The 23,145-nt window shown below is 46.3% G+C and overlaps 1 protein-coding gene across 23 annotated transcripts in view; it reads left to right on the top strand.

Moving 5' to 3' along the window:
- Positions 1 to 23,145, top strand: part of arvcfb (ARVCF delta catenin family member b) — a 250,535-nt gene that overhangs the window by 127,576 nt on the left and 99,814 nt on the right. For 2 of the 23 annotated variants that reach the window (XM_045706709.1, XM_014170910.2), the window contains exon 1: positions 9,604 to 10,206. The exons of 18 other annotated variants lie outside the window; for them this stretch is intronic. In XM_045706709.1, the coding sequence (XP_045562665.1) occupies positions 10,186 to 10,206 (21 nt within the window). In that variant the 5' untranslated portion in view covers positions 9,604 to 10,185. Of the gene's footprint in view, positions 1 to 9,603; positions 10,207 to 22,258; positions 22,781 to 23,145 lie in introns of those variants that run through there. 3 more of the 23 variants (XM_014170914.2, XM_045706710.1, XM_045706712.1) reach the window with 3 other exon arrangements.

The raw sequence follows: 23,145 nt of genomic DNA, 5'->3' as shown, positions 1-23,145 counted from the left end.
AGACTTTTTGATCCTCACTCATCATGATTGAACTCTTTACTGAAGCACTATGTGCTGTGTTTTTAATGGTTTCTTCTCAAGAATATCAAGACAATGCGTATAATGGAATCATCGACTAGGAATCACTGACACGAAGCATGTCTTTCAGTCCTCTCTCACATGTTCGACCAGGGACACACTAAAACCATGTGTACTTCCCAAATGGCACCCTATTCCTTTCCTAGTACGCTACTTTTGACCAGGACCCTATAGGCCCTGGTAAAAATGTGTGCGCTATATAGGAAGTAGGGTGCCATTTTGGACGCAGTCCATGTCTGTTTCTCCTGCTTTGGTAAATAGATATTTGCCTGGAGCAGTCTCATCGAGGCGTGAAAGGTCAAGTGGTGACACATGGAGACCCTCTGAGAATGGTGCCTGTCAGACAGCACTCAGCGCCCGCCCCTTCTTTCTGTCTGGCCAAGTCTACAGAGGAGATGGCCTCATTTCACTAATACTATACTATGACCCTGAAGAAGGCACAGAGATGCTGAAAAGTTGGTGTTTTACTGGGATTTTATTTATATAGTGTGTCACTCATTTATTTTTAAGACTGATACCAACGCTAATGTCCAACACAGAGCTCATCTCTATACACACACCCCAATATCACAGAAATACTGAAGATGATGGCTAAATCCCAGATAACGTTAACATGTACATCATTTTGCTATGTAGTGTGTGATCTGGCTTAGTATTAAGACGGTATAGCTAGTGAGATGGGCTGGGGCAGGGTGCACTACTGACTACCCTGCAAATGTTGTGAAGTTTTCAAAGGCATGTGAGGTTCCTTTAGAGCAGGTGGCCAAACCTTTTACAACAATATCTATGGGCCATTTTTTTAAAATAAGTAAAACAATTTAGCTGACATGGGCTAATTGATCTGGACATTCCTAACTAGTTATAAATAACTCTCTACGGTCTGCAATGACTAACATGACAAGAGGAACTGATGATGCACTTCCCAATTTATAAATTGCTCCTTGTGCATGCTACTATTACAACTTTCAGGAGTACCGTAATTTCCGGACTATAAGCCGCAACTTTTTTCCCAGGCTTTGAACCTCGCGGCTTAAACAATGACGCGGCTAATATATGGATTTTTCCAGCTTTCAAATTTTTTTCTAAAAAAAAAAAAAGCATTCTGTGAGGTCAGTTTTTTGGCAGCATGAAGCTTTCATTAGACCAATGAAATTGCCGAACGGGTTACGGTCAAACAACTTTTTTGTTTACTGTTTAGATTAAATCGAGTGCTCTCAAACTTCCCATCATTCTGATTACGGTAGTCATTTTGTCACCCTGATTCCTGGGGGCACAACAAAGTATTTGCAGCCACTCGACATCAGTGTAAATCGTGCATTTAAGGTGGCGCTCCGTGTTCAGCAGGAGGCTTGGATGACAAGTGGGGAGAAATCCTTCACTAAAACGGGCCGCATGCGAAGATCAACTTATGGTCAAGTCTGCCAGTGGGTCCTGACAGTGTGGAGCATTGTCAAAAGTCCACTATCATCAACGGGTTTCGAAAGGCTGGACTGCTGCGTGTTGAAGAGGGCTCAGCGGGGGATTTGCCTCCGGATGAAAGTGACGAGAGCGACAATGAAAACGATCCAATATTGGATGAAGCAATTCTGAGGCTATTCAACTCCGACACCGAAGGAGATGACTTCAGTGGTTTCAGTGCACAGGAGGAGGAAGATAGTGACCAATTACTTTCTTGGTAGGCTACTGTTTACTGCTAATTTTACATTTTTTGTTACAAGCCGTGTTTCGTTAAAGCCTATTTATTTTTGTTACAAGCCGTGTTTTGTTAAAGCCTATTTATTTTTGTTACAAGCCGTGTTTCGTTAAAGCCTGTGTAAAGTTAATTTGTTTCAATGTACCGGTAGGCACCTGCGGCTTATAGACATCTGCGGCTTATTTATGTTCAAAATAATATATTTTTTTAAATTCAGTGGGTGCGGCTTATATTCAGGTGCGCTTAATAGTCCGGAAATTACGGTAAGTTTAAAGCCGGACTGAGTTACTTAAATGTTTTGTTTTTTATTTTAAAAATTCGGGGGTGAATTGGGGCACGCCCCACAGTTTGGGTACCACTGCTTTAGAGGAACAGCACACCCTTTGATCTCAGTGTGGTCTGTGGGTGAGATACGGGCCTCAGTCTGGTTCGGTGATGGCGCCGCACCGCTCTTCACACACAAACACATACACACACACACCCTCACTGGCCATGCCACAATGGACACAAAGGCCCTGAGCGCAGTCCTATAGCGTTCGCAGGCAGATATATCCCTCACTGGCAGAGCCTAGGAGCCCCCCGACTTCTCGTAAATCACATGCCTAACAATGAACCTCAGTCCCCCCATACCGTTCCTCCTACCTTTTTCCCCTCTACCCCCCCTCTCCCTCCTTTCTCCTCCCAGTGTCATTAGGAACATTCTCGCCTCCCGTAAATGCGTAATTACCTCTGTGTGAAAATGCCTGAGTTGTTTTGTTAGTTTTTTGCTTCCCGGCTGCACTGTTTCTGTATGTGGCCCCCATCCTCTGGGGCTGTTATCTCTGTCTGTAGCCCGGTTGTAACAATCACATTGTACTTCTGTGTAGAAGGACATTCCGACTCCATTGGGTTCACAGTTGTAAACCCATGTACTAGTTTATCACTTTTACTTTTTCCGTTTTTTTCTTCCTGGCTACGCTTCCTAAATCTAAGCATAGAAAGAAATGGGCCCTATACTTTGCCTAGCAACTCAGTGAGTTCTTCCACTGCTCTATGTTCGCTACATACTTCAGTCTGAGACTGCCATCGTTGAAGTCGTTTGTGGTGACGTCAAAATGAGGGGTGTTGTACAAAACAAAGTCATCAGCGGTCGGATCGTCTCTAACCAATCAGAGTATCAAAACACTGCTTTACCCATGTGTGTTTTGGCTCTGGCCCAACTAGTCAGTTTCTGGGACCAATCAGACCGTCTAGAAATCGTCGGAGGTACTCCGATCCAGACTCATTGAGGAGAAGAAGCTAACGTTCGTGGGCGTGGCATAGCGTTTGCAACAGGACAAGGAGTTTTGGTAGCCAGGCAACACTATACTACCGTGGATACTGTATTTTATCCCCTCCCCCCTCAACACTTGAGTCGCTGGTCCATGAATTACAGTGTTGATTGCGGAGGGGCTAAGCCCTCTTTGTATCCCAGCTCAATGCATGGCTAACATAGGAGGACATGGGCACATTCCTTGTATTCATGAGAGACAGGGGGAGGGAGAGAGAGAAAGGAAGATGGAGAGATGCCTTTTGTACGGCAGGCTTTTTATGTTCCTGTGGTGAGCCTCAGACCTTCATCCTTCTGATCAGCCCATCAAGCCTTTCTGTCCTTGTGCACCTCCCTGCCATTTGATCACAATCCATTTAACTATTACATTCACTAGCATAGTACTTCTAAAAACTGCCTCAATCCCCCCCCCCACCGGGACATAATGTCTTTCAGAGAAAGTCTGTATGTTGGGGTGGAGCAGCGACGCCTCTGTCTGGTGTCTCTGTTGGAGCGATGGTCATGATTGTCTAAACCTGGAGTCGGAGTTGGTCACAACGACCCATGTGTTTAAAATAAGGGGGTGTCCTCTCTCCTTTATTAGATCCCCGTGCCACTCCAGGAATGTGACCTTTTGCCTCTGACTAGCTGGGTATATAACCAAACAAGGTTGGAAACTGACCCCCACCACCCCTTGATTGGAGGACTAAATTGAAACCAGTCGGAAATGCTCCGCGTGCTTTGTAGTTTAGAGGTGTTTGGCTCTTCAAAGCCTCGATTTAATTATGCTCATACGTTTCAGGTACTTGTGCGACGTTTTTACTACATGAGTTACAAGCATGTAAATTACACAGCAAACCAGCAACAGAAGTTGTATTCCATCAATATGTTGGGTTCAAGAAGTACACATGCAAGACAAATGTTGGTGTCTGCCTCGACATGAAGCCTTGACACGATGTGAAGGCTTATAGGCCTAGCCACTACCATGGGGGTAGACTAACTGGACCACAGAGACTGGCAGTGAATGGATTCACAGTGACGGCAGCTTATATGCACCAGGAGCTCGGTATACCCCACACATCAGTCATATCACTCATGTCATTGCAGCCCAGCCCCATGTACCACTTCCACCCACCCACCCAGCGGGGCCTGGCCTGGTGCTGGGGCCTGGCCTGGTGCTGGGGCCTGGCCTGGCCTGGTGCTGGGGCCTGGCCTGGTGCTGGGGCCTGGCCTGGTGCTGGGGCTGGTCTGAGTGAGAGAGTGAGTTATGTGCTTCTCTTGGCCAGCAGCAAACCCTGGGCCTCTTGACTTAGCACGTTAAGGCGTTACTGCAGGGCAGAGTGGTACAAGTCACGTCTGGCATGTGGACACATGCCGTGTCTCTCACGGGGTCTTTGAGTTTAAGGTTTGGAGGGATGGAGAGAATAATTTTTGCCAGAGGAAGAATGTTGCAACGAATAGGAGCTATGACTGTAGTCTCTCTCGCTCTCTCGCTTACGCTCTTGCGCTTTCTCTCTTGCGCTCTCACAGGGCCTCGTTTTGCCAGACCTGGGTTTTGTGGCCGCCTGGGGACTCCACCACCGACACACACAATCAGAGAAAGAAAAGGCACAAAGAGAGCCGGCAGAATGAGGGAGAAGGAGAGAGAATGGAGGAAGGAAGACATTTGGAAGGAGTTTGATTGTATAGGCTTGTTCAAAGAGTGCCATAATCATTCTATTCAACTATCAAGGTATTGGATTGACGAGTGTTAAAGGCCCAGTGCAGTCAAAAACGTGATTTTTCCCGTGTGTTATATTCAGTGAGTATACCAAACATTAGGAACACCCCCCCCCCCCCCACCCATTTGCCATCAGAAATGCCTCAATTTGTCGGGGCATGGATTCTACAAGGTGTTTGAAGCGTTCCACAGGGATGCTGGTCTATGTTGACTAATGATTCCCACAGCTGTTTCATGTTGGCTGAATGTCTTTTGGGTGGTGGACCGTTCTTGATACACACGGGAAACTGTTTAGCGTGAAAAGCCCAGCAGAGTTGCAGTCCTTGACACAAACCGGTGCACCGGACACCTACTACCATACCCTGCCCATTCACCCTCTGAATGGCACACTCACACAATCCATGGCTCAATTGTCTCAAGATTTAAAAATCCTTCTTTAACCTGTCTCCTCCCCTTCATCTATACTGATTCAAGTGACATCAATAAGGGATCATGGATTCAACTGGTGAATGTTTTGTATGTTCAGTGCATTTCCACACTGAGGTTGTAATAATACTGTGAAATTGTGAAAATGATAGCCCTTTTAGTGTAAGATCTGTTTGAAAAGACGGCCTGAAACGTCAGCCTGTTTTGGTGATTAAATGAGTTAATAGACCAGTAAGAAAGAGCGTTCCAAACCCCTCTGCCATTAACAGCAAATGTTCTGTTTTCTCCGACCTCTGACAGCCCCAACAAAAGTCTTGCTTGAGAAATGACCCTTGGCTTCGAAGCATTTGTTTCTTTTTGACCGTTTGAATTGAAAGCAATCACAGTAAGGTACTTAATTGTTACCCAGAAGTGATTTGATAATGAGATAAAAATGGCTGCATTGGACCTTTTAACACGAGAACCGCTAAAGCAGCCATTTTGACTGCTCATGAATGACAAAATTCCTTGACTTTTCCTAAATAAGTCTATATAACACACTGACGGTGTTAGAATCTTAACATCACAAACAGAACTGGAGTTATAACCAGTTCTGGGAGGGCATGTCATTTGTTTTTTAATGGTTTTCTCCAATGCCCCTCCTCCCAACAGTAGGGCCTGCTTCACTGCTTCTCCCGACAGTGCCCAGCTGATTATCAGGGTGATTACTGCCTCGAAACTGAACCTAAACTATACCACAACTAATTTAATTCATTTAACAGATTAAATAAATTAAGTAAAGTATGATGGAGAGAAAGGGGGAGAATGGGCATTCTAGTTTGCTAATTTTTTTTGGCTAATTCTTTCCAACGTGTCAAGTAATTATCGTTTTGTTTTCTCATGATTTGGTTGGGTCTAATTGTGTTGCTGTCCTGGGGCTCTGTGGGGTCTGTTTGTTTGTTTGTAAACAGAGCCCCAGGACCAGCTTGCTTAGGGGACTCTTCTCCAGGTTCATCTCTCTGTAGGTGATGGCTTTGTTATGGAAGGTTTAGGAATCACTTCCCTTTTAGGTGGTTGTAGAATTTAACGACTCTTTTCTGGATTTTGATAATTAGCCGGTATAGGCCTATTTCTGCTCTGCATGCATTTGGTGTTTTACGTTGTACTCGGAGGATATTTTTGCGGAATTCTGCATGCAGAATCTCAATTTGCTGTTTGTCCCATTTTTTTGGAATTCTTGGTTGTTGAGTGGACCCCAGACCTCACAACCATAAAGGGCCATTTGTTCTATAACTGATTCAAGTATTTTTTTTTTACCAAATCTTAATTGTTATGTCAAATTTTATGTTCCTTTTGACGGCATTAAAGGTCCTTCTTGCCTTGTCTCTCAGCTCGTTCACAGCTTTGTGGAAGTTACCTGTGGTGCTGATGTTTAGGCTGAGGTAGGTATAGTTTTTTTGTGTGCTCTAGGGCAACAGTGTCTAGATGGAATCTGTATTTGTGGTCCTGGCAACTGGACCTTTTTTGGAACACCATTATTTTTGTCTTACTGAGATTTACTGTCAGGGCCCAGGTCTGACAGAATCTGTGCAGAAGATCTAGGTGCTGCTGTAGGCCCTCCTTGGTTTGGGACAGAAGCACCAGATCATCAGTAAACCAACATTTGACTTCAGATTCTAGTAGGGTGAGGCCGTGTGCTGCAGATTGTTCTAGTGCCCTCGCAAATGTGTTGATATATAGAAGGTGAGGCTTAAGCTGCATTCCTGTCTCACCCCACGGCACTGTGGAAAGAAATGTGTGTTTTTTGCCTATTGTATTTATTTATTTCACCTTTACTTAACCAGGTAGGCTAGTTGAGAACGAGTTCTCATTTGCAACTGCGACCTGGCCAAGATAAAGCATAGCAATTCGACACATACAACAACAGTTACACATGGAATAAACAAAACATACAGTCAATAATACGGTAGAACAAAAGAAAACAAAAAGTCTATATACAGTGAGTGCAAATTAGATAAGATAAGGGAGTTAAGGCAATAAATAGGCCATGGTGGAAAAGTAATTACAATATAGCAATTAAACACTGGAATGGTAGATGTGCAGATGATGAATGTGCAAGTTGAGATACTGGGGTGCAAAGGAGCAAGATAAATAAATAAATACAGTATGGGGACGAGGTAGATAGGTGGTCTGTTTACAGATGGGCTATGTACAGGTGCAGTGATCTGTGAGCTGCTCTGACAGCTGGTGCTTAAATCTAGTTAGGGAGAGATGAGTCTCCAGCTTCAGAGATTTTTGCAGTTCGTTCCAGTCAGCAGAGAACTGGAAGGAAAGGCGGCCAAAGGAGGAATTGGCTTTGGGGGTGACCAGTGAGATATACATGCTGGAGTGCATGCTGCTATGGTGACCAGTGAGCTGAGTTAAGGCGGGGCTTTACCTAGCAGAGACTTGTAGATAACCTGTAGCCAGTGGGTTTGGCGACGAGTATGAAGCGGGGGCCAACCAACGAGAGCGTACAGGTCGCAATGGTGGGTAGTGTATGGGGCTTTGGTGACAAAACGGATGGCACTGTGATGGACTGCATCCAGTTTGTTGAGTAGAGTGTCGGAGGCTATTTTATAGATGACATCACCGAAGTCGAGGATCAGTAGGATGGTCAGTTTTACGAGGGTATGTTTGGCAACATGAGTGAAGGATGCTTTGTTGCGATATAGGAAGCCAATTCTAGATTTAATTTTGGATTAGAGATGCTTAATATGAGTCTGGAAGGAGAGTTTACAGTCTAACCAGACACCTAGGTATTTGTAGTTGTCCACGTATTCTAAGTCAGAGCCGTTCAGAGTAGTGATGCTGGACGGGCGAGCAGGTGCGGGCAGTGATCGCTTGAATAGCATGCATTTAGTCTTACTTGCGTTTAAGAGCAGTTGGAGGCCACGGAAGGAGAGTTGTATGGCATTGAAGCTTGTCTGGAGGTTAGTTAACACAGTGTCCAAACGGGCCAGAAGTATGCAGAATGGTGTCGTCTGCGGTGGATCAGAGAATCACCAGCAGAAATATACTGTTTAGGTTTTCTACTGCTAAGTTTACACCTTCACTATTACAGTGGAATGTTTTGTCCAGGAAGTTGTCTGAAAGGGATTGAATTTGTTGTTGCCTAATTGTTTTTTGGTAGGTTTCCACACTACATTCCTTCCATCTATAGCATTTCTAAATATTATTCAGTTCCTTTGGCTTTGATGCCTCATAATTGAGGATTGCTCTGTTCAAATACTGTAGACTGTGATTTTGCTGTGATCTGATAGGGGTGTTACTAGGTTGACTGTGAACGCTCTGAGAGACTATGGGTTGAGGTCAGTAATAAAGTAGTCTACAGTACTACTGCCAAGAGATCAGCTTTAGGTGTACCTACCTCTGCTTCTCTCTCTTTCTGCCTCTCCCTCCGCCTCTCTTTCACTACCTCTCTTCCTTTTATTCCTCCTTCTCTCACATCTTGAGGGAAGAAGAAAACAACATGATTTTACCAGATGCAGCTTCATCTGCGGTGTCTGTCAGTGTGAGGCGTGTTTGCTGTGCATTAACCCTTTCTCCATATGTTCCCCAGCCTAATACTGACAGACAGACACGAAAATAACTAAGTGGGTTTGATTGCCTGCGCCGCAAAAACGTATAACTCAGTGTTTGCGGCGCGCCTAGCACTGTGCCACGGGTTATATGAAAATATTATGAAGGGTATGTTGTCGGGTAAATAATTAAGTGTGTTATTTGAGGATTATAAATGCTGGGGCATGGTGGTGCAGGCGGAGGTTTGATGTAAAACCATCTCTCTTTTAGACTAACTCAGGTGGTTCATCATAGAGAAGTGAACTAATATAATGCTAGGCAGCTTGGGGAATGCAAACCTCAGCCATTTCCTTTTCTCCTGAGGATTTCGGGTATATTTTTTTCTCTTGGGTTTTCTTTCCCCAAAGTGTAGTCAAGCCTTCACAAAGTTGCCCCCCCCCCCCCAAAAAAAAAATGGCCTTGCTTGAGCTCCTGTCTGAGTCTTGGCCAAGTACATTTACTTGATTTAGAGTAACTTTCTTCCTCACAGTGGGTCACCGTATTATAGCTGAATTCTTTCACGCAGGCAGTTTCCCCCCCTCGTATGAAGTGCAGTGAGTGAAGGAAACACAGAGTTTGGAGAGAAAGGTGGGGAGTGGAAGGGGGAGAGTGGGGGTTGATAATGTGTGTAAAAACTTGCAGTGTAAGGTGCCCTCTCCTCTTTTGGGGGCCGAACTCTGATTTCCCTCTTTCTCCTTCGCTCCTCTGGTCGACGGGGTGGCGTCAGAGCAGGGCTCTCTGTATGTGTGTGTGCTCCAGCTGTGTCTGTCTCTCAGCCCCCTGCCCCTCCTCCTCCCACTTCCCACTCCCCTGTCAGGACCCTCGTTTGCATAGATGCTGCAAGAGGGAGTGAGCGAGAGTCGGAGTCCGAGGGAGAGCAGCGTGTTGAAGCTGCTACACTCAGAACACAGGGCAACTGCTGCCTGTCTGGAAACTATTCTATTCACCAGGACCCCTCCTCCTTCACAATTTTCTCTGAAACTCAGGGTTTTGTTCCTCTCTCTGGGTAACTGTTGTGCTGTTTTGTTTCTTCCCGTCCTTTACAGTAGTCTGACTCGTCAGAGGCAAAGGGGAGTTTTTAGTCTCTTTGGTTTGTCCAGAGCGGCTGTAGTCTACTGTCCTGAACATTTCAGCGTCTCTGCTGAGCAGAGGATAGACTAAGCTTTTTTTTCTCCCTCCCCCTGTGAGCGGATTTGGAGTGTGTGTGAGAGAGGGAGGGGAGCGTGCGTGTCAGCGAGCGACAGCGTGGGGAAAGAATGGCTGCCTGCCTCTGAGCTGCGTCTGCGCTCACGGGTTAACTCGCGTCAATAAGGAACAAGAGACAAGCGAGGAGAAAGATAACTTTTTGGAAAGAAGGAAATTGCTTTGCTTTCTTCGAGGTTTAAGAAAGGGATTTGAACAATGCCTGCTGAAGTGAAACAGGTTAGTACTGTGATTACCCATTTAATCTGTCTCTTTCCTCCTCTCTCAGCCTTCATTTTTCCTCTCTCTCTCTCTCTCTCTCTCTCTCTACTTCTCCTGTGTTTCCCTCTTATATGGTCGTTGTGCTGTCTGGTAGATGGTTAGATGTTTCATGTTTGCTAGGTGAGGCTTTGTTGTCGGAAGGTCAAATGATACAGCCGCTCCCTAAAAAACATCTTCAGTAGCTGGCAATAGAATCACTTTCTTGCATTCTTGTCCTTCAGGAGGAGCATGTCCATCTCTGTGTGTGTGTGCTAGTCTCTCTACTCCCTACTGGGTTCTTCTCTTGCTCCTCCTACGTAATTAACTATTTATTTACACTATTTGTAGGCTGTAGTGCATTCTGAGAAGCGCGAACCGGTATCTATAGATGGGTCTTCTGTCTGGTGAGCAGTCATCGGTATGATATATGGGTAACCCACCCACGTTGCCACAAACTTCCAGTCTGTCAGTAACATTCTGATTCTCAGATGATACACATATCGACTTCCGTTGATGACAGGCGGTTGCCCTATGTAATGTCTTGGATCACATTTAGGGTGAGCGGTGGAAGTTTCTCTGTAACGATTGGTTGTGAGAGGCAGGGTGACCCCCGAGACTGGATTTATAACCTCCCTGTAAAGGCCAATCGAAGCTGTGGTCGGGAGAGGACAACTATTTCAGCCTTTTGGTTTTCACAACGAGGCTTCATTTCAAGTTACATTTTATTGTCACATGCAGTTGAATGCCTTTCTTGCGAGTTCTTTCCCAACAATGCAGTACTCTATCAGTAGTACTATAAAATAAATTAGAACAAAACACACGAGTAATAAGAAGTAAGCTACCCTGTATACATATACAGGGTCAGTGCCAATACCATATTTCCAGTGTGCAGGGAGACTGGGGTATGGTTACGCCTTCCCTGTGGCTCAGTTGGTAGAGCATTGTGTTTGCAACGCCAGCATGGTGTGTGCAATGCCAGGGTTGTGGGTTCAATTCCCACGGGGGGGCAGTACAAAAAAAAATGCATGAAATGAAAATGAAATGTATGTATTCACTACTGTATGTCGCTCTGGATAAGAGCGTCTGCTAAATGACTAAAATGTAAAAAAAAATGTAATGTATGATAAACAGAGTAGCAGCAGCGTATATGATTGTGTGTAAAGTCAGTAGGAATGTGTAAGCAAATTAAGTGTGTGTAGTGTAGTGGGTGTGTAGAGTCCTGTGAGTGTGCTTACTCAGTGAAAAAATAAAAGGCTCAATGCAGCAGGGTTGGGGTCAATTCCTTTTCAATTCCAGTCAATTCAGGAAGTATACGGAAATGTCAATGCTTTTCAATGAGGACAATTTGGAATTTGGTTTGCTTGCTGAATTCAAATGGAATTGACCCCGATCCTGCAATGCCGATGGTCCGTGTAGCCATTTTGTTGGCTCCGTTACAAGAGGAATGTGCTATTTCTTAGTGTGATTTAAAAAAAAAAATTTAAGTGCCTTTGTTGGTGTTTTATAATATATTATTTGAACGTGTATCCTACGCTGTGAGAACACGCTTTTCTCTGCCGGGCTTGGCAGTGCTCAGATGATTAAAAAAAGAAAGAAATGAAAGTAAAAATACTAGATTGAGATTCAAAGAGAGGAAGGCTAGCTTTTAATAAAGTAAACTAGTCATAGTCAGCTCTTCTCCTCCCAGAACCCTGTACATATTGGGATGGGGTAGAGGGTGGAGATAAAAAAAAACCCTGGCCTGGCGGAGAGAAACATTCTGTCAACTATCCACTTTGCTGTGATAATCTGTTAACGCCTGCCCTGTGGATGGCGGATACTTGATAACGGGCTGGAGCCAAAATGAAAATCATTTAATTTTCTTTCTAGCCTTTGCGTTCTTTTCACCTTTTGACTCCCTTGTTTCTATACTGTGTGTGTGTTTTTCCAGTAATCTTACGGGGGCGTACTCATCCGTGACACCCAAGTGTCACCAACGTGTGACCTCTCTAGGGAGCGGTCCTAAAATGGAGTGTAGATGTGCGGAATGCTGCGTGTCCCTGACCGCTGTTGCCGTCAGAGAGGCCTGTCATGCTTAAGGGTGCGCTGGCATCATCACCCACCTCTGCCAACCTTTTCTATCCTTCCGACTTCAAATTCCTCAGTGAGAAGAACACCTGCTGAAGGGGGGGGGGTTGTCCCTGTCACATACACCCTCTCCCCAGGCACTAAATGGATGGGTTACCTAGGGGTCAGTGTTGTTTTTGTTATGGTGTTTAAGAGACGTCTGCGTTTTTTTAAGGGCAAGCGGTTGGCGGTCTCTGTAACCCCTGACCTCCACACCCATCCCTGAGCTTCAGCTGTGATGTAGCCTGTGGGGATCTGGTATCTCAGAATCTATTTCTATACGTTGAAGACGTATAGTTCTGTGATGGTCTGGTCAGGCTACACAGGCTGTAGATCACAGTGCAGAGAGGGCAGAGGGCAGGCATGGGGAGTAGAGTACTACTGCACAGATGTTCCCGTGCCCTGAACCCGTCTTAAAGCAGCAGTAACTGCAGCAGGGCTTATGTTAAATGAATCCCGGTGAAGATTACTCCCTCAGCCCTCAATTACTACTGAGGACTTGGTCGGTCTGACCATGTCGGAGTTATATTTAAACTTGCCTTATTTAAAAGTTCTCTGCAGACCAAAGGGTTGCTCCCTCCCTTGGAATAGCCTGTGCTTGTACAGGCGTTACGTCTCACCCTGGTGGAGAATGGGAGATTTCACCTTGAAGGAAAATAAAAATATTCAGAAAAGCAAATAGTAATTATCTTCCTCTGAGATCTACAGTTGCAGAATCTCACTGTGTCTTCCAAATGGCGTCCTATTCCCTTTATACTACACTTCTTTTGACCAGTGCTCTATGGGCCCTGGTCAAAAGTAGTGCATTATAAAGGGAATAGGGTGCCATTTGGAACACAAACCAGACTTTTTTTTCCTGTCAATGGCTGAGTGAGGAGAAACCGCCGGAGTGACAAAATAATTCATCTAGAATTCAGCCAGAGACGTAGTGTCTGGTATTTAGTGTTGTGGACTAGAGGTCGACCAATTAATCGGAATGTCCGATTTAATTAGGGCCCATTTCAAGTTTTCACAACAATTGGTAATCGGTATTTTTGGCCACTGATTTTTTTTAATAAATTTTTTTAAAATTATTATTATTTATTATTTGATATATATTTATTTATTTATTTTCAATGACGGCCTAGGAACGGTGGGTTAACTGCCTTGTTCAGGGGCAGAACGACAGATTTTTACCTTGTTAGCTCGGGGATTCAATCTTGCAATCTTACGGTTAACTAGTCCAACGCTCTAACCACCTGCTTTACATTGCACTCCACGAGGAGCCTGCCAGTTACGCGAAAACAGTAAGAGGCCAAGGTAAGTTGCTAGCTAGCATTAAACAATCAATCAATCATAATCACTAGTTAACTACACATGGTTGATGATATTACTAGTTTATCTAGCCTGTCCTGCGTTGCATATAATCGATGCGGTGCGCATTCGCGAAAAAGGACTGGCGTTGCTCCAATGTGTACCTAACCATAAACATCAATGCCTTTCTTAAAAGCAATACACAAGTAAATATTTTTAAACCTGCATATTTAGTTAAAAGAAATTCATGTTAGCAGGCAGAGTCAGGGTATATGCAGCAGTTTGGGCCGCCTGGCTCGTTGCGAACTGTGAATACTATTTCTTCCTAACAAAGACAGCCAACTTCGCCAAACGAGGGATGATTTAACAAAAGCGCATTTGCGAAAAAAGCACAATGGTTGCACGACTGTACCTAACCATAAACATAAATGTCTTTCTTAAAATTAATACACAGAAGTATATATTTTTAAACCTGCGTATTTAGCTAAAAGATATCCAGGTTAGCAGTTCTCTTGCGTTCATTGCACGCAGAGTCAGGGTATATGCAACAGTTTGGGCCCCTGGCTCGTTGCGAACTAATTTGCCAGAATTTTACCTAATTATGACATACCATTGAAGGTTGTGCAATGTAACAGGAATATTTAGACTTAGGGATGCCACCCGTTAGATAAAATACGGAAAAGTTCCGTATTTCACTGAAAAAATAAACGTTTTGTTTTCGATATAGTTTCCTCATTCGACCATATTAATGACCAAAGGCTCGTATTTCTGTGTGTTTATTATATTGTAATTAAGTCTATGGTTTGATAGAGCAGTCTGACTGAGCGGTGGTAGGCACCAGCAGGCTCGTAAGCATTAATTCAAACAGCACTTTCGTGCATTTTGCCAGCAGCCCTTCGCAATTCTTCAAGCATTGCGCTGTTTATGACTTCAAGCCTATCAACCCTCGAGATTAGGCTGGCGTAACCGATGTGAAATGGCTAGCTAGTTAGCGGGATGCGCGCTAATAGCGTTTCAAACGTCACTCACTCTGAGACTTGGATTAGTTCCCCTTGCTCTGCATGGGTAACGCTGCTTCGAGGGTGGCTGTTGTCGATGTGTTCCTGGTTCGAGCGAGGAGAGGGACGGAAGCTATACTGTTACACTGGCAATACTAAAGTGCCTATAAGAACATCCAATAGTCAAAGGTATATGAAATACAAATCGTATAGAGAGAAATAGTCCTATAATTCCTATAATAACTACAACCTAAAACGTCTTACCTGGGAATATTGAGGACTCATGTTGAAAGGAACCACCAGCTTTTATATGTTCTCATGTTCTGAGCAAGGAACTTAAACGTTAGCTTTCTTACATGGCACATATTGCACTTTTACTTTCTTCTCCAACACTTTGTTTTTGCATTATTTAAACCAAATTGAACATGTTTCATTATTTATTTGAGGCTAAATTGATTTTATTGAGGTATTATATTAAGTTAAAATAAGTGTTCATTCAGTATTGTTGTAATTGTCATTATTACAAATAAATAAAAAAATCGGCCGATTTAGTCAGTATCGGCTTTTTTTGGTCCTCCAATAATCGGTATCGGCGTTGAAAAATCATAATCAGTCGACCTCTATTGTGGACTGTCCGTCTCAGGCAGCTTATGGGGGTTTCACATGTATTATCGAAGACTTCCCTCCTCAGACTCTGTATGGTTCCTGGGTTAAATTAAAACCAACCATCCTTCTATTGATTTCCATTCCTCTCTCTGTCTGTCTGCTCAGGCTGCCTCTGGTGGAAGGCAGCGCTCCTCTGTCCTGTCTTCTCACACCATCCTATAGATTTGAAGACGTGTAGAGCATGAGGAGCGCCATTGTTCCGCCACAATCGTACACAAAAATATCAGTGACCCGAATGTGCAAACAGTGAATGGCTGGAGGAGATGGAAGATGCCCAGGGATGTTGTTTGGTCATAAGTGCTGTTCTAGCAGGAAGGGGGAGTTTGGGAGGGAAAGGGGAGGCTTGGAGCTGCCTGGTGACTCCTTCCAGGTGGCATGGCCCAGTGTGCCCCCCCCCCAATACTGCCCATGTTTTCCATACCCCTCCCACACCTACTCTTATCGCACAACCCATATGACATAAACTTCACCCCATCCCTCCACTCCTCCAACCAACCCCGCCTACCTACTTGGCCTGGGTTGAGTGAGTGCCAGGGCTGGGTAACCGGAGCTGGACTTATGGGAACAGCTGACCCTCTCCCCACCCTCCCGTTTCTGGTACAGGCATTTAGAATGAACATGCTGCTGGCCTGGCCATCAGGTATCTGGAGTGTCCTGTGATGTTGCAGGAGGGTAGGGGGACATGCCATGCGCTTCTCACCATACCCAGGGGGGCGCCACAGAGGCCACGGCTGCGCTCTCGTAACCCATTTGGCAGGCTGACAAGGTGACCGATATAGCCTAGCCATGCCTGACCTGCTCTCGCTCGCTCACTTACTACCCCACTCACTCTCTCGCTTACGGACTCCCCTGGCATATATCGTCTCTTTGGAGCCTGGTCAAAAGTAGTGAATAGGGTGCTATTTAGGATGCAGACTTCTACGGCCTCTGCTTCTCCCTGCCGGCCTCTGCTTCTCCCTGCCGGGCCTCTGCTTCTCCCTGCCGGGCCTCTGCTTCTCCCTGCCGGGCCTCTGCTTCTCCCTGCCGGCAGCTGCCAAGCTTTCGTCATTGCCTGATGGAATTAAAAAGGTGAGCAATGAAACAGGCCTGGAGATGGTTCCTTTCATATCCGTCCTTGTGTTTGGGAAGAAACGGTGTCGGGGGATGAAAGATGCAGCGCATGAATGAGATTGTTCGTTTGCCTTATTATCTGTCTGTTTTCCATCCACCAAACTAGAGCAGGTCTGTTCAACACTGTGTGTGTGTGTGTGTGCGCTGTATGCATGCATACATTCATGCAAAGCCTACATTACACATTGCACTGTGTTTTGTCGGTTACACTTTGAAAAGCTAAGCCTGCAACCTCCAATGGCTTGTCAATGGGCACTGGGTGATTTACATTTTACATTTTAGTCATTTAGCAGACGCTCTTATCCAGAGCGACTTACAGTAGTGAATGCATACATATCATTTTTTTCTCCGTACTGGTCCCCCGTGGGAATCGAACCCACAACCCTGGCGTTGCAAACACCATGCTCTACCAACTGAGCCACACGGGACCAAGTGTTTCTTTCTCTCTTTGACTGTGAAATAAATCATTAAGATGAGGCCACAGAGACTGAGTCAGCTTACACACACACATTACTGAAGGAGAGTGACTGAGGAGCAGCCGTTGTCCCCTGCAGTGTTTATATACTTAGTGCGTGCCTGCTCTGGGGATGGGGCTAGCCCTGTTTCCGTGGGAATGAGAGTAGTAAGTTCCTCCTGTAATCTCCTCGCCTCCAACACCATAAACACTCTAATATGTGTGTGTGTGTGTGTGTGTGTGTGTTTCGGGGAATAAGTCTTCCTCCATTCCTTTCTCCACCCGTCAGGCTGGCTCTATCTCTCTGTCCTGTCCTGCTGGATCCCTGCCTGTGACAGACTTGTTTTAGATCCAGCAGATAACAGCCCAACAATCCCCAGAGTATACAACCACAGCAGGCAGAGAGTGGGCAGGCAGATGGAGGCCCCATCGTAGCCTACCTCTGTCCTGTAGACACCAGACAGGGAAGGGGGGTGTGATGGAGCTCTGTGTCTCTTCTTTGATGACAGGTGACGAGGCTGGATTATTGGGCCTCGATTGCTATCTGGATTGTTGTTAAATTCTCCTTACTTCCCATTTCCCCAACACTATCTGCACCACTATGCAGAGGCTGATAAAGAACAGATGAAAGGTTTCTCCGTATGTGTGTGTAATTGGTCTATGTGGCTGAGGGAAAAGGTGCATATGTGACAGTTTTTGGGCAGAGCCATTGCTACAGGAATGGATGAGGACCTCAACCCTGAGCTCCGTGATTAATGACACTAGCAGGCTGCAGGAGTTTGCTAGCCAGAGTCCTGTGTTTACCTTGTTTCATTAGCCCCTCCCCATCTCTCTCTAGCCCCCTCGCTCTCTCTCCCAGAGAAAGCAGTGGGTGCATACCAAATGGCACCCTATTTCCTATATAGTGAACTACCCTCTGGGCCCTGGTCAAAAGTAGTGCACTATGAAGTGAATAGGGCTAGGGGGCCAGTTGGGACACAAGCCAGTGTTTACTCCCTATCGTGGGGAGCTACGGTCGAGGAGCCAATGGTGATGTATCGTTGTACGGTCAGAAGAATCTGACGCTCATTGACGTCATGCTGACATCCAGATTTTCCTCAATGCACCACTTACGTAGCCCAGTACTCAAACTCAAGAAAACAGTCAGGAATGAATGTCCCGGCTAGGAAAAAGGCAATCTTCAAGTGCATCAGAGGGACCCTGAAAAGACAAACATATCCGGAGGTAGCCTATATGGAATTAGCAGGGGATTGATAGATTGATGTGATGTGTGCCACTTGTCCTGAGGAGAACATTAGCGTTGCCATTGACCACAGCAATCGATTCCGAGATTAAGTAGAAGTTTATCTCTCCCCCCCACCGGTTCTGTTCCTCCCTCTGCAGTCAATAGCCTACTACTTCCTCCTCATACTCCCCCAATCTGTTAAAGTATTGCCTTTTTGAAAAGAACTGGGGCTTCTTTGACAGTTATTTATAGGCCTTTTGAACCCCCTCCCTCCTGCAGCTGGGGACCTTTTTGAGAGGGTCCCTGAGGGGGGAGGTCAAAGTCCTCATATGGCTCCCTTCAACCAGAAACATGAGGACAAATGCTTACCCCCAGCTCCCCCCTCTAGCACCAACCACCACATACAACACGCCTCCCGGGGTTTGAGACCTGACCAGAACTAGAGAAGAAGAAGCTCCGCTTACGATCATGTTTCGTCTGGAATTTTTGGATGATCCGTGCGATGCACTTCCTGCCTCTGTCTGGGATGACGGCTCCCGAAGGAAGGTAGTGAGTAGGGGGGCAGGTACGGACCATCGATCCATCCCTCCATCCTCCATCAGGCCATCTGTCTTCTGGCTGCTGTCTTCTGGGATTTAATGCTCCCCTCTGACAGCTCTTTAGCGGGGCTCTGTAAGCCTGGCCTGGCACTCCAGATTAGCACAGAGCCATGTGGTGGAGCACAGCATCGGGTGAGCGAGGGAGGGCTCTCTACTCATTTCTGTGTATAAGTAGGTAGTGTTTGGAATGATCACAGCAGCCCGACTGTCTCCAGGCTATTACTCAGTTCCAGTCACCAGCCTGAAAGGGTTTTGTAACGTCCATCGTTGGCACCGACACTCAAACTGTCTTGACGGACTAACTCAACCCATAGCTTACAGCGGTTGGTTTTGTAACGTTGGCCTGCCTGGTCATTATGTTGGAATGCGGACGTTTTTTTGTCAGTTGCAGACGGAACAGAAAGGCAGTTGATGTGTTGATTGGTTCCGGTGGTTCATTAGAATGCTGTTGGAAACGTCCCTCCCCTTTTAGACCCAGACAATGAGGCCCGTTACTGGTGGCAGAGGTCCAGAGAGTCAGAGGGCGAGAGAGAGAGAGAGAGAGCGAGAGGCAGAGAGATGAGGGGGAGGCCACAGAGTCAGTGTCCCCAGGCCCCCTCTCCCCTTCAGCCAGCCGCCCCAGCCACTTCCACCGTTCAGTCGGCACAAACACATGCTAATTAATTAGTGGCAAGAGTTCAGCCTCAGTCAGCCAGTGGAAAAACTGCCTTAAAAGGGAGAAAGATCAAAAAAAAAAAAAATCCTCATTTCTTTAGCATACGGATACATTACAATGGTTCCTACAGTCGTAACAATAGAGGCATCCAGATTCCGGGCCAGCTGTCATATGTCATTACGTGTGATGGCACTGCATTGTTCCTCATCTCCTTATCTTCTCTTGATATGGGCGCGGCCCGTGCCCAGAGGGCCCCCGCAGAACAATGGAGCGACGCGCCAGTCACACATTCCTCAAGGGATCTATTGAGTTGTCTAATGAAGGCAGACTTGCATGCTTTGCTCTGTAATGGCTGCCGGGTGGATGATTCCTGGTTGGGCTACAGTAAATGCCGCCACCTCCCTTAGTTCAGCCCTCCACCCTCCATGTTTTTAATTTGTTTGAAATCTGTAATGGAATGTGTAGTGGAGCATGGTGCAGTTAGTGGCGACGCTGGTACTGTGCCAGCCACAGACAGGTCTGTCTGCTGAAGTGAAGGGGTAGACAGAACGGGTGGCGGCGCGTAAGTTAAGACCACCCGGCCCAGGCTGGGTTGTTTAGAGACTGTGGGAGATGTCGGCCCACTCATGGCATTTGTTATGTCTGTCAGTAAGACTTCCGTTAGAGCCAACTTCTTAAAAGGGGCACCCATTGTTGTTCCACAAGTGAATCACGGTATTGTTCCGTATTCACCAAAATAGCTTCAAGTACTTTCATGTCTGGCAACTGCATTGTCTGTACCCAGGCTCAGTCTGTACCCCTTTGACTGAGTGGGAGAAAATATGTATTAGAAGAATGATATTCCCATTTTATCTGCGCTGAAACAACATCCCTGTTTAGACAGCTTATATTTTTGTAGCTGGAGCTTTTGGCTGCCGCCGTCACTACAGTCTGAGCCTGTATTTATTTCCCTATGGCTGGTGCTGCTCTGGGTTGCCGTGGGTTACCAACTGACATGCTGAGACATTTTGGAGGCCCTCGGTCCATTTGGCGGGTCAGGGGCCGGACAAAAGGCGCCTTTCCCTCCAAAATGTGGACGTGTCGATGAGTTCGCACGCAATAAACCCAGCTAAGGTCCTCGAAGTTAAGCAAACAAAGCGTGTTGACACAGACCACCTAGAGTTTCCCCAGATTCTTTCCATCATACTTCAGTATAGTTAAGAGACGCTTTAATCCAATAAGACTCACTTTTCATCCCGGCAAGCCCCTCCCTGTCCATCTGGGGGTTTGTTCCTGTCTGTGAAGGAGTGGGAAGTGAGCTGGTGTGTGTGTGTGTGTGTGTGTGTGTGTGTGTGTGTGTGTGTGTGTGTGTGTGTGTGTGCGCGCGCTCCTCCACCACTTTACTGTTTCTCTGGCCTAAAGGGCCTGCAGGGAGTGTTAGGGGGTCACCGAGCAGCCAGCTAACATTCCTCAGTCTGGCTTCCAAGCATTCTAACTCTGCCATCACCTCTCCCCATCTCTCTTCCTTTCTTCCTGTCTTTTTCAAGTCTCCCATTCTTTGCTCCGCTATTTCTCTCTCTACCATCTCTCCTCTGCAGCCCCTGGCGCGCCACGTCTCTTAAAGGCCATTAGGAGCTAATTGAGGCTGGTGGTCTCCTGGACATGGTCTGGAGTAGGACATGTCTGGAGTAGGACAGGTCTGGAGTAGGACAGGACGCGTATGAATGCCCCCTTGTACATGGTATTAGTGTCATTAGCCGTCCAGCCAGGAGTCACGGGAGACGGGAGTAGAATCTCTCTCTCATGTTCTCACGTCACTCATGTTAAAGCCTAACAGGCTGATAATGGCCTCTAGCACTAATGAAGGGTGTAGGATTCACCCAGTTTTGGCTGGATCTATTCTGTCTACTGTATAATGAGAAGAGGATTTCTCATCGCATCTTTGTCTGGAGACATTAAACAGACACTTGTGTTTAAGTGCAGACTTTTGAAACGGGGAACGTTGAGCTACTGTATAGTCTGTGCGTCTCTGTGGAAGTGTTTTTGTTTGTCGTACTGCATGTTGTGCGCCGTTATTTCCAGACTCATGCCTCACTCTTCAAATGTCCCAAGCCCGCTTTACAATAAAGCCTCAGTAGAACAGCTAGATAGATCTATTTAGTTATTTACACTACTCCTCAGAAGTAGTCAGAACAACTCCAGAGACGAGACCGACCAACTTAGACGGGAAGCTTTCAAAGAAAAGCTATTGTCCACTCACCATGTTGTGGTGTGGAAATGACTTACTCAGAGTGGCTATATGTCCGTGGTCAGAACAAGGCATTGGACACCTGTGAGACAGTGCACCATGGGCACTCGCTCACACGTTCTGTACGCACATGGACCTGGGCTCCCCAAGATGCAGGCTCAAATTATAGCTGGGCCTCTCCTGAGCAATCACAAGCATACAGTCTGCAGGGTTAGGTCATGCCAGCTCAGAACCCAGAATCCCCACAGCACGGCGTCTCTGTCCGTCTCTCTGTCGCTCTGTCCGTCCGTGTCTGTCGCTCTGTCCGTCCGTGTCTGTCGCTCTGTCCGTCCGTGTCTGTCGCTCTGTCCGACCGTGTCTGTCGCGCTGTCCGTCCGTGTCTGTCTGTGTGTGTCTCTCTCTCTCTGTCTGTGTCTCTCTCTGTCTCTGTGTCTCTGTCTCTGTGTGGCTAACATGGCTCCTGTCTTCTCTCCCCAGAACACACCACCAGAAAACCTAATTAGCTCTTCTTTTCCTAGCACAGAGATGTGCCTCTTTTCGATTCCACAGCCCCCTCGTTTGTTTTGAGAAGCACTATACTGTGGTGAGTGCTCTCATGCTGAGTATTTTGGAAAGTAACGGAAGGGGGGGGGACACTTCACAGGGTTTTTCCCCACGTGAACTGGGGTATACTGTGTTCCGGGTTGCCTCCTTGGGAGGGGAGGTGTGGAAATAGTTTGCTGCAGATGATCCACCCGACAATACTACTGCAGACAACACCTTCAGGGCTGAGCCAAAGCCTGGGAGATGGGATGTAGCAAGCCATGGATTCTATAGATGTTTCATAGAATATGTTTGTTGTGCAAAGTATGGAGTGTGTATGCATTGTGTAATTTGTGCGCTCGGATGCAGATGGAATGTGTATACGTGTGTGTGTCAGTGCGTGAGCGTGTATTAGTGGATATCTATCTACGTGTGTGTGTGTGTGTGTGTGTGTGTGTGTGTTGTAGACACAGCGAGCTGCGCTAACAGCAGCGCAGGGGACAGCTTGTTGTGGATCTGAAGTGGGTCATCTCGCTACAGCTTCAGTAAAGGCTAGCTCTCGTTCTCACACTGAGGGGAGAAGCTGCTGTTCCACAGGCTGGGATTCTCCTCCAGAGTAGGGCTTTACCATCAGGATAGGTGGGCTGGTTGCACACCTCCCCGGATAGCTCTACCCTCACATCTTATAGCATGACACAGTGAGTCCCATCAGGTTCATTTGTTGTGGCTTATATTGTGGCTTCTGATTTTATTTTGAAATATGTCTTTTTTTTTCTTGTGCGTCTTCTCCTTTCTCTTGCTCTACCGTCGGAGCGTGCGTTTCTTCTTGATCAAGCGTCGCACCTGTTATGACACTGACGTACAAAACATTTTGCCTTCGTGTGGCGTTTGCTGTTAGATCAGAATGATTTGTCTTCATCTAACTGTACGGAGATCAGTCATCTCATATCTGGCAGGCGAACACTCTTATGATGCACGTTTCTTCCATCAAAGAGCCGTCTTTGGGATTGTGTTTATCTACTGGGCAGGAGTCCCATGGTTGAGACTCTGGCTGCTGGGATAT

This window comes from Salmo salar, chromosome ssa24, assembly GCF_905237065.1.
Source record: "Salmo salar chromosome ssa24, Ssal_v3.1, whole genome shotgun sequence".
Taxonomy (NCBI): domain Eukaryota; kingdom Metazoa; phylum Chordata; class Actinopteri; order Salmoniformes; family Salmonidae; genus Salmo; species Salmo salar.
Note: the sequence above shows the minus strand (reverse complement) of the source record. Positions and strands in the feature narration are given on the sequence as shown.